We start from the raw sequence: 15,546 nt of genomic DNA on the forward strand, positions 1-15,546 counted from the left end.
CAGAAAGTATGTTCCCAGTTACCTCTTTCTTCCCATCATACCTCCAACATTTACTTTCTACCTGAGGAAAAATTCTTTGGAGTCTGCTTGGAGTATAAAAATATCTATGTAAACACTTCCAGGCAAAGATCTTAAATCTTGTAGATTTTGTTGCATATTTGGGAGACATACATATACCCCCCCATTGTTTTTTTTATGAATTGCTTGCTTATCCAGTCTCTCTACACAATCCTTCCTAACTTCTTCTGATTGATTCTTATAGTTATCATGCAATATTTTATATACTTTACTAATTATTCCTTTTTTAATGACAACTTATGTTCTAGATTCTACTACGAACTCTACCAGTGCTGGTCTTTAATTTAGGACACCTCTATTTCTTTCTCTTTGCCTAAACTCTGATATCATTCCCTGATATGGAAGGCAATCTCTAACCTGCAGCCTAAATAAGTTCTTGGCTTATTTCCATTCTATTACCTTTCCCTGTCTAGTTATTTGCTCCCAATACCTTGGTTCCTTTTCCAGTTTTCTCCAATATTTTATTTATTTATTTAACATTTGTTTACTGGGAAGGTCTGACTGGTAAAGAGCCTATTTTCAGTGGAGGCCCGGGGAGAAATACTCCAGACATGTCTTTGGAATACATTTCTGCCCCCTCTTGCCTATTGTCTGTACCCTTAATTTTGTCTGTATCCCTAATTACCCAAGATTGAGTCTTGTTTCAACAATTCTCAACTCAGATGGGTCCTTGACTACCCTCTTCTGCCGCAAGGGTGCAGAAGGGCCCTCTTAATGTAAGATGGTTGGCTTTAATGCTCAGAAAATGCCAGTCTAGATTCAGAAAGTCTGAATCTAGCCTGTGTTATAAATTGCTCAAGTACTATAAACAGGCAGTGCAGAAAACACAGTCACAAACAATAAAAACTATTTAAAGTAGGCCACAAAACAGTTGCAAACAGTTTAAAAGTGCAAAGAAAGTTACAAAAATACTTATTTTTCAGTAGAATTCACAGGATGCCTTGGATTTTGTTCAGCTTGACTTCAGATGTCTGGCTAAAGATGCCAAACTCTGAACAGCTCTGGTAGACTGAGGAGTGAGGACAAACCCCAGCAAACACTGTGCTTAAATCTCAGCTAAGTAAAACAGTTATCAAACTATCCAACCAATAGGAAAGCCCAAGACTAAGCCTTATTCAAATAATACCCAACTCAGATGAGTCCCTGACTACACTCTCCTGCCACAAGGGTGCAGGAGGGTCCTCTTAATGTAAGATGGCCGGCTTTAGTGCTCAGAAAATGCCAAACAGTTTAGATCAGTAAGTCTGAATCTAGCAAATCAAAGTCAAAGTCAAAGAAAACTTTATTGTCATTCAGAACTACACAGCAGTGTAGCTGAACGAAATTACAATGCTTTGTTCTCAATGCAGGAAACAGTTGCACATACAGACAGAGAAAAATTAATAAAATATCACAGTAGAAATTTAATAAGTAGCAATTAGTAAGTAAAGAAGAACAGCAATGACCCACACTCATCCCAGAACAGGAGACAAGGAAGACAAGGAACAATATGAAGGTAATATTGTCAAAGTAAAATTGAAACAATAGCAGCATATCTATGATTAGACTGAATTATTGCACAGTTTGTATATTGCACTTTACAGTCCTTCAGTGTGTAGGTGGGCTACCTTAGTATTGCACTTGGTTATTGCACTTCCATAAAATAAGCCCCTTGATAGGCTAGTTATGTAACAGACGTCATGGTTAGTTTTTGCCAAGAGTTCAGCAGTCTAATATTCTATAAACTGTTCAAGTACTATAAACAGGCAGTACAGAAAACAGTCACAAACAATAAAAACTGTTTAAAGTTGGCCGCAAAACAGTTGCAAACAGTTTAAAAGTGCAAAGAAGGTTATAAAAATACTTATTTTTCAGTAGAATTCACAGAATGCCTTGGATATTGTTAAGACTGACTTCAGATCTCTGTATGTGAATTTCATGGAAATAGCAGTTTACTGTAGCTCATACCATGCTGATTTTTTCAGTTAATAAACGGTTCACTACATGACTTGGATTTTGTTCAGACTGACTTCAGATCTCTGGCTAAGGATAACAAACTCTCAGCAGCTCTGGTAGATTGAGCATTGATATGGCTTGTCAGTGCTGGCAGTGTATGTGAATTTCTAGGAAATAGCAGTTTACTGTAGTCCATAACGTTGATTTTTTTTCAGTTAATAAATGGTTCTTGGGGTTTTACTGTAGATATGATATAATGAAGTCCATATCTTTCTAACCACTGTTAATATAAGAAATTTAAAAATGGTATGCAAGTTGAGAGGTTTGTGGTAACAAGCGTACATCTCAACCAAACTCTTGGTGCAAAAAACCTGGACAAAGCTTGACATAATGAGGAGACAAAGGCCCAAAAATAGGGACACATTTTAAATATTGCTCTTATAAACTTAGAAAGTTGTTATAACAGGATTTGTGTTAGCATACATTTTCTGAAAGACATTTTAGAAAGTTGCTAGAACAGGATTTGTGCTAGCATGCATTTTCTGAAAGACATTAAGTCTGAAACTAAAATGCATGTTATTATTTAGTGACTTTAATCCTTAGATCATCCTAGTGATGTGTCAAAAATTTTTTTTATGAGGAACAGTCCAAAAATCTGGATATTCTGTGCAAATCTGTACAGTTGGGAGGTATGAGCTAGAGAGAAACAAACATGTAAAACGATATCGATAAGGTTGGGGGAGGGGCTTGATCCATTATCCTGCCTAGGGCCCTTATGTGATAACGATCCGGACCTATTACTTCTTAATTAATTCTAAAAGTCTAGGGAACCATGGTATGTCAATCAAGACTGGCGTAGGCATGTCGGTTATCTGAGCGTATGGGCGGTGCTTGTTACTACTGTATTGGTCTTGCCTTCAAAGAGGAAGCAGTATTACACCCGAATAACTGCACTGGAATTCCTGTTGACTACTATAATTGTAGCCCACAGAGCTGGACTTACACTTCAAAGATTTACTGACGCTCCCCACGTGTAAAAGGGTTAGGCTTACTTAAGGGAATCTACATCCTTAAAAACTCAACTAAGCATAAGTTATATGATTGTTTAGCAACATTAGTTACATAAACTCTAGTGGTGGTACAGTAGTTAGTATTGTCGCCTGACAGCAAGAGATCTTCCAGTTCGATTCTTGGCTGGGGTACCTTCTGTGCGGAGTCTGCATGTCCTCCCTGTGGTCACATGGGTTTTCTCTGGGTGTTGTAGTTTCCTCCCACATCCCAAAGGCATACAGTAGGTGGATTGGACACTCTAAATTGGCCCTAAGTGTGTGTGTGTGTGCCTTCTGTGGAAGGTTGGGTGCTGGGCTGGCAACTCGACACCATAAAACTCCACTGCCAATCATGAGCAGACAGATGATCCACTGTGGTGACCCCTAACCGAACAAAGCTGGAAGAAGTTACATAAACTCTAGTACCTAACAGTCTTCTGTTATGAAAAATAAAAAGTGTTCACCTTTCTGACCCTTTACTATGATTATGGTTGAGAGGTATGCTCACCTTTAGGGTTGCTACCTTTTCAAATGCCCAAAGTGGGACATTTTTTGTAGAAATGTCAGACTTTGCAGGACAAAACATATGCATTACCAGTACAAAGGATAGAACATCACTTTTTGCCAAAATAGAAGCTTATTCTTGTAGTATTTGAGTTTATTGTGCCATTTCATATAACATTTAGGTGTTTCAGATAAAAAAAACAACTATTCGAGGCAACTATTAAAGAAAACTTAGGAAATATTTTGTCCTAAAATCTCAGGACATTTGCTATTTTTTCGCAGGACCCAACTGCCCAGAGGGACTGTCCCTCACAAAGTGGGGCAGCTGGTAACTCTCCCCTTTTAAATAATTTGCTCGCACAGCGTTTAACGGTAGGCATGTGGTTTGGGTTAAAGATGAAAACATAATGTCTGTAAAGAATCGCGTCACTTCGTTAACAAGTACACATCTGAAATGACATTCACAAAGTGTGAAGTAGTTAAACACTGAACGTAGAAGGCGGCTTGCCGTTTTATATGTATCATGTAACAATCACTGTATAACTTAACAAAGTACAAAAACAAACAGCACGAGTACAGTTCTGATAATGAAAGTATTACCTGCCATATCACTTAAAATGGTGAGGTGGAGGGTCTAGTGCCCCTTCCACCCTTTTTTGGAAATGGGAGAATTTCGCCTTGCTTAAACGTTCTCTGCAGAACACGAAGAAGTCGGAGTGCTACCGAAAACGTTTTACTAGTAAAAGTAAACAGTGGGTTGTGTAAAACCAGCAGATGTTTTTCTTTTAGACCTCCCTCATCGCACAAATCCAGAATAAGTGCAGGATAGCACACCTGTCAACTGAATCAGGAGACAGGGACAGATTTAGAAATAATCAACGACACTTTTAAAACAACAATATTAACTGAAGATATTGACAAAATAAAATGAATGTGAATTGATATACATTTTCTGAAGCAAAAATATAATTATTGTCATTATTTATTAATAGTAGTTCACTGCCTTTTCTCCAAAAGTCACCAGTTTTTAGGAGGGAATAAGAGGGACAGTGCTAAAATATGAATCAAAATGAGGGACTTCACTGAAAATCAGGGCAACTGTGCCAGCTTGATAAAAAAAAATCTTTAAATTACACTTCGCAGGCAACTGTTAGAAATTAAACTACGCAAAGTTAGGTATAGTTAACAGCCAACTTTCCCTTTATGTGATTAAAAATGAAAAAAAGATTGGATTCTATGGGTGCGTGTATATATTACATATATATAAATAATACATCCGCGACTGTGGTGGTGCTGCGGTACCTTTGTCGCCTCACAATTAGAAGCTGTCCGGTTTGATTCTCAGTTACATCGTCTTCTGCGGGGAGATATATGTGAATGGACGTACCCTCGTTGAAGTTATGCATCAGGGCTGGTAAATTGGCACGTAAAAATCAACTACCAATCATTAGCGGACCGCTAACCGGGAAAAGCCGAAAAACACAAACAAATATATGTGTGTGTGTATTTATCTATAGCGAGAGGGACAGAAAGAACGTCTCAACGGAATCAGGGACGCTTTTTAGTTGTATTAGCTTGAAACATTGCCAGAACAGGATGTGAATTAATATGCAGTTTCCGAAGTAAAAGAAGTCTATAACTGTTATTATTTCTTAAATATAATTCACCAGACATTTTGCAAGTCACCAATTTTAGTACGGATTAAAAGGGACACAGCTAAAATGTGGGTCAAAATTAGGGACAGTTGAGAGATATGAAACAAGCGCAGCTTCAGTTTGCCTCCTTAGTAATAAATGCTATCACCGTATGGATGATACATCTTTGAACTACAGTGCACATTACATAGGGTTACCACCTGTCCCACTTTGCGAGGGACAGTCCCTCTTTGGGCAGTTGTGTCCTGCAAAAAATATTGAAAAAATGGCAAATGTCCTGAGATTTTAGGACAAAAATATTTCCTGTATTTTCTCTAATAGTTGCATAAAACAGTTATTTTGCATATGAAACACCTAAACATTATAAGAAACAGAATACGCAACTCAAATCCTACAAGAATAATCTTTAATTCTGGCAAAAAGTGAATTTATGTCCTTTTACTGGCCGTGGGTATGTTTTACCCTGCAAAATTTGACATTTCTACAACAAATGTCCCACTTTGGGCATTTAAAAAGGTAGCAACCATAGTGCACAATATCCTTAAACCAGTGCACTGGGTGTCTTATAACAATGATTTCTATAAGGCTTTACAAACATTTTAACATCCCTTCACGATATAGGCGAGGAGGGACAAAGTTGAGGTTTTCCGGATTTGTGGTTTATTGAATTTGTGTACTGTTATGCTGCGTTTTGCAAACGATACAATCAGGACGAACTACAATTACTAGCAATACTTTCGTTGTTTTATTAGTAGCAAGTAACTTGTTTTCTGGGATTTGTAGTGCACCGCCCACGCGTCTTGCTGTAAAATGAACAACATAGGACATTGTAAACAAACTACGTATCCCATCATGCAATGGTGTTTTTCCGGAGGGGCTGACTTTAGCCAGTAGTAGTGGCGAACATGGCGGCTTCGGGGGCAAGCGGGCCAAGCTCAGCTTCCAATCCTCGGAAGTTCAGTGAAAAAATTGCCTTACAAAAGCAGCGACAGGCCGAGGAGACTGCTGCTTTCGAGGAGGTTATGATGGACATCAACTCAACACGGGTGAGGGATACTTGGAAAAAGTGGTAGGCAAGTGGGGGGTGTTGGGAACTGAAGGTGTCAGATGAGCACAGGCCTGCGTTTATATTTGTATATGTGGGACATGTCAAGGCACCTGTCAATGAGGTTGGGGTGACTGACTTGTTGCTTGTGAAGAGAGGGAGGGGCTTCACTTCTCGCCCTATGTGCCCTTATGCTCTTCTGTTTTGGTCTCTCAACTGATGTTTCCAGGATGCACTACTTAATTAATTTTATAGTAACATGTCAATTTGTGCTGTGGTATTGTAATGCATTAAGTGCCAAAGCAATGCTGATTTTTTTTCTCTTGCTATTAATGCCCAATAATATACTGTTAAAAACGCGTACAAACTGTATATATTTGTGTATATGTGTATATATATATATATATATATATATATATATATATATATATATATCGTATACACACACACTTTCTGATAAATGCAGGTTTTGCTGCAGATTCTGATTATGTGCTGAATATTTACCAAGTATTGTAGTGTCGTTTGGCAGTCTGGGAAATGTCTTTGTGTTTTTTTTAACTGATAATTTCTGAGCGTTTTAGTTAATATATATTTACTAACGTCATATAAAGGGTATCATTCCTTGAGTATCATAAAACCTATGAAAAGAAACGTGAGCGCCGTTTTACTTAAAAAGTTTTTAAATAACCAATACGTAGTTTATTCTGTGTCCTTTCTGGTGATGATATTTTTACCATAAGTAAGTGAATCTGGCTTTATTTGTAGTAGGCAGTGCTCTTCCTTGAGTGAACTACTCAATTAAAATCATTGATTTTTTGTACTATTCAGAGTTGTTGTTTAAGTTTATGCTAACTAAAAAGCATGGCTCATTGTTGCACATGTTTGTAATCTGCTGAACTGCCTATCTTGGATATTTTTACTTATTTGACAACGAAGTTGTCCTGTTGAGCAAAAGTCCTTACTTGAGTGTTTTTTTTTTCTTTTCAGTACAATCGTTTTCATAAATGACACCCATATTTGTAGAGCTAAAGTAGTACAATATGCACTTCAAGACATGTTCATATTTGTTGGCAGTATATAATTTTACATTCTTCATACTATAGCCTTAGTTATCAAGTATTGATTTAACATACAAATTTAATTGTACACATGAGGTATTTTCATTACATTCTTCATACTGTAATCAAAGTTATCAATTATTGATTTAATGACATACAAACAAGTGTATACATGAGGTTTTGCTCAGTAAAAAGTGTATTTGACCTTTATAATTTAGCTTTGTGAATATTTGCTTGCAGTGATCTTTAAAAAAAATGAAAACAGCTCTAGACCTGGTAATATTTGTTTCAATGTGATGTAAAGGCTAGTGTTATGGAGAAAATAATATTGATAGCATATAGAGTTGTATGTTTTCCAGATTATTGCTCCTGTCTGTTAAATGAATCTGATTTGGTCCTATCATTTAGTTTTTCTTTTATTTATATGTTGGCAGACTAAACTTGGTTCACTGTCTAGTTATGCAACTTGCTTAGAGTCACACAGTAGGCTTTTAGTGGCTGATACAGGATACAGCTTTGTAACATCACAGAACCTTAATTCAGTGCAGTAACTACAAGACTTTAAAAGAGTGGTAAAGAAATTTGGTACAAAACTCTAATTAATAGGACACTTGCTTACATGGTGTCTTACTAGTGGCATAGACTTATTTTGACATTGTATTGGCAGCTTTTTCCTATACTGAATGGTCAAGTGTTCTGTTACAAAATTTTTGCTTTGTGTCTACAAGTAACAAATCCTAGACTGCATAGCATTTTGAATGTCCAGTTGGCTTATACAGTTCTTTGTGGTGGAATATTGCTGTCTCACATGTCTGTGTAAGTTACGCTAATGTTATCTTCAGGCATTATTTTGTATATTTGGGCCTTAGGTGGTAAGGACTCATTTGACACATCTCACTTACTTAGTTAACAGATGGCTACAAGTAAATAACTCTTAGATATTTCCATCTCGGCAGTATATATAGATTGTTGTAGCACATCCAGGTTTGGAAGGATGGTTATATGGCATTTTTTTTTGTATTATTTTGCATGTTATTTCCAAGTAGAATTCCTTGCTTTGTTTATCTGTTGAATAGGGAATGGATATGTAATTATGTTACTTGGAGTACTATTGGATATTTCTGCAAATGCACTTTGGTAGTTGTGGTGACAAGTTGGTTGGCAGGGGTGAGTCTAAATTTGCAGTGAGGTGTAGGTTTGTGTGTATGCGGTAGTGAAGGATGTAGGAGTGGTATTCTTGCCCGTTCAGAATAGTGATTATGCTGTGTGCATTAACAAATGTATCACTTGGAAACTCAACCAGTGTAGAAAGGCGATACAAAACCAAGAACAGAAAAACACCTTCCAGCCCAACTGATAGTGGTGCAAAGACAATGCAGACTTGAATAATCCAAAAGTCAGTTTATTCCAGCAAATTATAAAACATAGTAGAGCACTTTCGTCCAGGAAACCCTGGACTTCATCAGAACCAGTAATTAAAATGTGCCCCTTAAGCAGATGGAGGCACACATTTATAGATTTCACAAGAAGTTGGGAATGTTGTTACACTTTTTGACACTTCTGTCACTTTTTGCATTAGGCAGACTTCATAGGCAGACTTCATAGTCCTAAAATTTAATCTCCTTGTGCCTTTATTTTTTAGTAGTGAGTAAACAACGCTGTAGAAACATTTTTGCAGGTCTTTGGTAAAAATGTTGGATAATTACATTTTACCACCATACTTTAATGTTGAAACCAGAAGCACGATAGCAAGTATAACTGCAGTCTCTTCTAGATTTTCTTGAAATGTCCAAGGTATTATGAAATTTATATGTATTGATGGCAAATGAGAAGAATTTGATTAAATAAGTTTAGACCAGGCTTGGATGCCTGTGGCTTTAGTGAAATCTGGAAAATTAACATTGTTGGTGCTGAGCTTACCTTGAAGTAATCTTTGGACAGGAACAGAGATTTTTGGTTTTGGAAAACACAGGTGGCAAGGAGACAGCCTATGAGCGGCTTTGTTAAAGGTCACTTGGGTTGAGCCGACCCCTTTTTTTTTTTCTCAAATATTTTTTTTATTTTCAATTAACATAACATTTACATAATATTTTTAAATATTTTAAACAACTATATACAATATTTACAATAGCCTGACTTTCAGTTATATACACTGTATGTTATTAAATATAGAATTAACAGATCAGTTATCAGAGATACAATATTGATTATTGCAGTGTGTCCAACAAAGATATAACTTTCTTCCAAGGATTATTTACCAATGGCCTGGGATAGATTCGTAGTTCCTTGATTTTTTATTTCCATCAGTGCAGTTGTCTTCAGTAAAGTGTAGAATTCTTCCAAGGTTGTGGGTTTATTTGAGTTCCACCTTCTGGTTACGCATTTCCTAGATATAATAAGTATTGTCCATAACAAATACATATTTGTCTTATTCAGGTAGGGACCTTCATTTACATTTAGAATTATCAATACTTTAGTTAAGATAAAGGATTCATTAAATAAAGATTTTAAAAAATGGTCGATTCCATTCCAATATGATTTAATTTTATTACATTCATAAAAAATATGAATCCTTCCGCGGTGGTGCAGCGGTAGCATTGTTGCCTCACAGCAGGAGGTTCTCCCGTTCGATTCTCGGCTCGAGTGCAGGGAGTGCCTTCTGTGTGGAGTCTGCATGTCCTCTCTGCGGTTGGGTGGGCTTTCGAAAGACATGCGTAAATGGGCGTGCCTTCGTTGAACGTCGAGCTGACACCTCGGCGTTTGTGAAAATCTACTGCCAATCATTAGTGGACCGGAGTTCTGCTGTGGCTACCCCTAACCGGGAAAAGCCAAAAGACAAACGTAAAAAATATTAATCCAGTCTGCTTTATTTGACTTTTCACACCTCCAGCAAAAAACATTTGTAGTAGTACTGATCTTTTTAATTCTATCTGGTGGTAAAAATGCTCTATTTAAGTATTTCCAGTTAAATATTTTCCAGTACTGTGTGTTAGAGGTATAATTAACTGATAGTAAGATGTTAGTTTTAATTTCTTCTGTTAACTGCAGTGACTGACCTTTTGTTAAGAACTGCCAGTATGATGGTTTGGGAATTGTTTTATATGTTTTTTATATAGATTTGAAATGGAATTTTTCTTTTCACAACTATATGTATAAATTCATACAGAAAACTTATTAGATTTGGAATGTCTTTAAATGAGGAATTATTAATTAATCTGCAGAAATCTTGAGTGTACATTAGAATGCTTTGTAAGGTTAACCAGTCCTGTGTTGGAATATTGTAAGCAGTTTTTATCCTATGTATATCTAAAACATTTAATTTATTTACACACTGAAACCAGCATAATAATCCATTTTGTTCCCAGGAGGTTATTGTTTCCCTTTATATTTTATGAAGAAAGTTCTTAGTGATGGTAAATGGGGTTAAAAGGTCAAACCAAAGTTTTAGATCTATGTTTGCATTGATAAGTTTCCTAAAGGAATTGATGTAATGATTAATTAGTGTTGTTTTAGAAGGTTTTGTTATATTATATTATATTGTGTACTTATGCATAGTATGTACCAGGGTTTGTTTGATTTGTCTACTATTAATTTTTTTTTTAACAGATTAAATTCATTTGTTAATATAGCCGTTGTTAATTCTTTCCAGTTGGCAAAATAATTTGGGTTTATCCAGTCTATTGTAGTTTTAAGCACAGATGCTTTTGTATATGTTTCTATTTCTGGGAAGTTCAATCCTCCTTATTTCCAGTCTAATGTGATGAGTTAGAGCAACTCTGTTCTTTTTGGGATACCATAAAAAATTTATTAAACATGAGTGTATTTCTTTAAGAATGCATCTTTCAGGAATTAACTGTATTGCTAATGCTACATATAGTATTTTTGGCAATAAGAACATTTTTATTTGAGCCGACCTCTTAAGGAGTTCTGAAGAGAGACATTTGAAGTGTTAGTCCTTTGTTTGGATATTATGCAGTTACCTTTGTAGTTTTCGACAATCTTTATCTGGAGGGAATTGTCTAAAAACAAAGGTTAAGTTTGAAATTTGTAAACTGTGCCCTCATTTATATTTCACATTAACAGTAGCAGCACTGAAAGCAGAGGTAGAAATGTAACTTAACAAGTTGTTTTGAGTAAATAAATGGCAGAAGTGTCATTGCCAAATGAGGGTGAGAGGGAAGCTGCTAAGGATTGCAGTGCATGAGTAAGTGTTAACAGTTCTTTTAATCTGTTCATTCTTTTAGCTTACTTTAGTACATATAAGCAGTATATACTTGGGTTACTGCTCTTGATGTACCAACAAGCTTTGCTACTTTTCCAGTGAAAGCTGTATTATAAGTTGTTAAACAACTACCTTTAGGCTCGCATATTGTGTCTGGAGTCTTATCGAAAAGTCATTAAAACTGGCATAAACTGTTTTAGATATAATTTTTGCATTACCCAGAGCTAAAATGAAAAATTGTAGCACTTGCATTTTAAGAAACATTTAATAAATATTACTTAACTGTATTAAGTAATTGTTTGCAGGATAGTTCAAGAGCAACAGTGGCAACACATTTGTGCTACATGACAATTTTAAGAGGTTATGGTGGTAATGGGTAGATGCTTGCACTTAATGGTGGTAGACCTTTTGTTTTATAGAACAGGTTTAACTCACTGGGCTTTGGACCTTATGTTGTTGGCACATGACAGATGTGTATAACCTATAGTGAAATTTTAAGAAAAGCATATTGCTGAACTTGCCCTCCACTGTTCTACTTTGTCTTGGTGAGCTTCAGGCTCCCCTTCCTTCCTTCTTTTCACATGCCCCTTTATAGCCCATTCATTCATTCCCCCAGTAGGAAAGAGCCTACAACTTATTTGTTTCTCTCAAGGGTAGAAAATCAGGTAGTAGAGAGTGGAGCCATCACATATCTGAGGCTTGGAGGTTGTGCACTCTGGTTCTCTAACCCCTCTGCATATGTCCCTTGCTAAATTAATCAATGTAAAGAAGGCGGCCCCAAAGATATTAGAAGATAAGTATAGGCAAAGGCATCCAGATATGGAAAAGTTTGCAATAAAAAATATCACAAAGATGGAACGTAGACCAGATTAATAAAGTGGAAGTTAAAAAAAATAGAAGTTGAAGTTATGGAGTGCCTGCGAAGTGAATGATTTGGTGTAGAAGGTCTAAACCAGGTTACATCACAGCAGGATGGAGTGAGTCCCCAAAGTAGGGAGAAATAGGAAGATCAGGAAACATCTGAAGAAGAAATACAGACATGGGAAAGAAAGAGATTTAATATGGTGTAATATTTATGCAAAGGAGAAAGCAAAGCTAACCAATACAAAAAGAGCAGCACCAAATATATTTGAAGAGAAGTACAGGCAAAGGAATCCAGACATGGAAAACTTTACAATACAAAAAATAAGAAGACAAAGAGGAAAAGTAGAAAAGGAGATTAGTAATGGAGAAGTTAAAGAAATAGAAACTGAGGTTATGGAGTACCTGCAAAGTGAAGGATTTAGTGTAGAAAATCTAATTCAGAACGCACCACAACAGGATATAGTAATGGATATCCAAATTAAGGGGAAACCAGTGAAACAGGAAGCAATTGGTCAGGTGCCATATGAAGATAATTTGGGGCCTTCCACAGGAAACCAGTATAGATGTTCACTTGAAGCTAGACAGAAAGGGATGGAACAGGAAACACTGATGCAGTCCGTGTTGACTTTGATAGGCCATTGAGTTCCCATGTGATAGAGCAACGGTTGGCACAGGATGAATTTGAAGAAAATGTGCCACAGGAATTGCTATAGAATCTTCTATAGAATTCCTGCAGAAATTGGAAAACAAGGGGTGTGCCCTCAATTTGGAAGAAAATTAGTTAAGAGAAGAGTTGCTTGATTTAATAGACATAGACATATATATTAAGATCATTGAAAGAAATAGACTGCAGAAGGTTAATAAAACCCAAAAAGTCAGAAGTCTGATAAAGCAGATGAACAGAGTAATTAGGACTGTTCATAGAGATCCATGCGATATAACAGAAGTAAACAGGATATATTACTGTACAGCAAAATTAATAACTGATGAAGTTCTACCAGAAGAACACAGGGTAGTAAGGGAAAGGAAGGGGAGAAATCGAATACCATCATGGAAATATCGAATAGAGAAAACTATAAAGCAACTAAGACAAAAAGTGTCACTATATTATAAGAGTATAGAACAGGGAACAGATCAACAGAAATACTCAAAGATAGATGTGATTAAAAACAATGCGCAGTATTAGAACAGACCAGGATCTATCATGCACTATAGCAAATAAACTAAAAAATTTAGCACAGGTGGAAAAACTTAGAAGATACGAAGATAAATAATAAAGGAAAAGTACAAAATAAGCAATTTATTGATGACCCAAAAAAGTTTTATAGAGAATTGGGAAAATAAAATAAAAGGAACTGAAACACTGCCAAAAAAATAAGAAATAGATGCATTTTAGATAAGTATGTATGAAGATCCTGTGGAATATAACAAATATGCTAAATGGCTAGAAGAAGTTAAAGAAAGAATAAGAGCCTTAAAGGTACAGGATATGAAGTGAGATGAAGTAACAGAAAGGGAGCTTGAAACAAAGTTAAGAAAAGCCTCTAATTGGAAAACCCGAGGCCCAGATGCAGTATCTAACTTTTTTGGCTGAAATTATTAACATCTTTGCATGAAGATTTAGCCACGAGTAAGAACTTATTTATATGCGCACCCCAAACAGACACCAACCTGGTTAACAGGAAAAACAATGCTCCTGCATAAGAGTGAACCTGCAAGCTACTCTAAAAATGATAGACCAGTAACTTGCCTTCTGACGACATAGAAACTATACATGGGAATTGATGCCGAAAGAGTTTATAGTAATTTTAGAAGAAAATGGGATTATGGCAGTAGAACAAAAGGGCAGTAAAAGAAATTCATAAGGAAGAAAGGATCATTTGTTGTTAATAGTGGAGAACTGTAAAAAGGGGAAGAATCTATGTCATGGATTGACTGCAAAAAAGCATTTGATAGTAACCCACATTCATGGATAAGAGTGCTTTAAAAATGTGTAAGATACACCCTACACTAATCGACTACATTACAGTGACCATGAAAAAGTGGCAGACCACTTTGCAATTAAGCCATGATAAAGGACAAAATATTATCCCAGGAATATAAATTCAAAGGGGAATATTCCAGGGTGACTCTTTTTCACCGCTGCTGTTCTGCCTTGCCCTTAACCCATTAAGGGGCGTGATGTTGGCTCTCGTTTTGATTGGCTTATGCATAATATTTCAGAGAGCTTAGTAGTGTCATTTATTATCTGATGAAGCAATGTTGGGATTAAATTGTGAAAGTGCTTATTCCTGTCACATTAAAGACTCTACGTTTGCATTTTGAACGGAGCAGCCGTCTGTTGCATTTTTTGTATGGTATCAGCTGTGTATTCCAGATATCGCATCTACTTTCTGTGAATGACTTTCTTTTTCGCGTTGTCTGGATTTATCTCTCCTCCAAGAATATATCTATATTTATATATATATATATATATATATATATATATATATATATATATATATTACACACACACACACATATATGTAATTTTTTTTTCTAATTTTAATTCAGAAGCACACTTGTATTCAGCTTTAGTTTGAATGTTCTACCAGACTAACAGAGGCGGTCTTTCACTTAAAATTCCCGTATCCCTTTCTCTTTGCCTTTACTCTTAAAATCAAGCCCTGGTAGGGAAGAAAGTGTCTAGTCTGCGCTCCAAGTGTCTTCTTGGCCTCCTCTTTCCTCCTTGAGTTATTTACTTCTAATACCTTGGTTCCTTTGCCATGTTTTTCCCGTAAATTGCAGCCCCCTGTTGCCTATTTTCTGTACCCCTACTTGCAGTATTCCTTATTGGCAAAAATCTCCTTTCTGCAGTCTTGTATTGACTTAGTTCTCAGAATATTTTCTGCTATTCTATGGATATAATTTTCTATTTGGTGGTTGTTATCCTCCTTAAGGGTCTGAATCCCAAATCCCACTTTCTCTCTCTTTTTAACTTCCCCCTTGCTTCATCATCCCTTTCCACTTCAAATTATAACCTTCTACTTGTGTTATGTTTATGAGCCTTAACTGTGAAGTTCTAAAATATCCATTCAACTCCGGTATACCTAAACCACGTTGTTCTATTGGAAGGATAAGTTTGTCCTACTTCACT

The 15,546-nt window shown here is 36.2% G+C and overlaps 1 protein-coding gene across 1 annotated transcript in view; it reads left to right on the forward strand.

The window, feature by feature from the left end:
* The first annotated feature begins 6,086 nt into the window (after nt 1-6,086).
* Nucleotides 6,087-15,546, forward strand: part of CRTC2 (CREB regulated transcription coactivator 2) — a 2,800,764-nt gene continuing 2,791,304 nt past the window's right edge. Inside the window, exon 1 of the mRNA XM_044079735.1 lies at nt 6,087-6,267. Coding sequence (XP_043935670.1) covers nt 6,127-6,267 — 141 coding nt within the window. The 5' untranslated portion in view covers nt 6,087-6,126. The remainder of the gene's footprint in view (nt 6,268-15,546) is intronic.

This window comes from Protopterus annectens, chromosome 8.part0 (assembly GCF_019279795.1).
Source record: "Protopterus annectens isolate FY-2018-M chromosome 8.part0, PAN1.0, whole genome shotgun sequence".
Classification (NCBI taxonomy): domain Eukaryota; kingdom Metazoa; phylum Chordata; order Ceratodontiformes; family Protopteridae; genus Protopterus; species Protopterus annectens.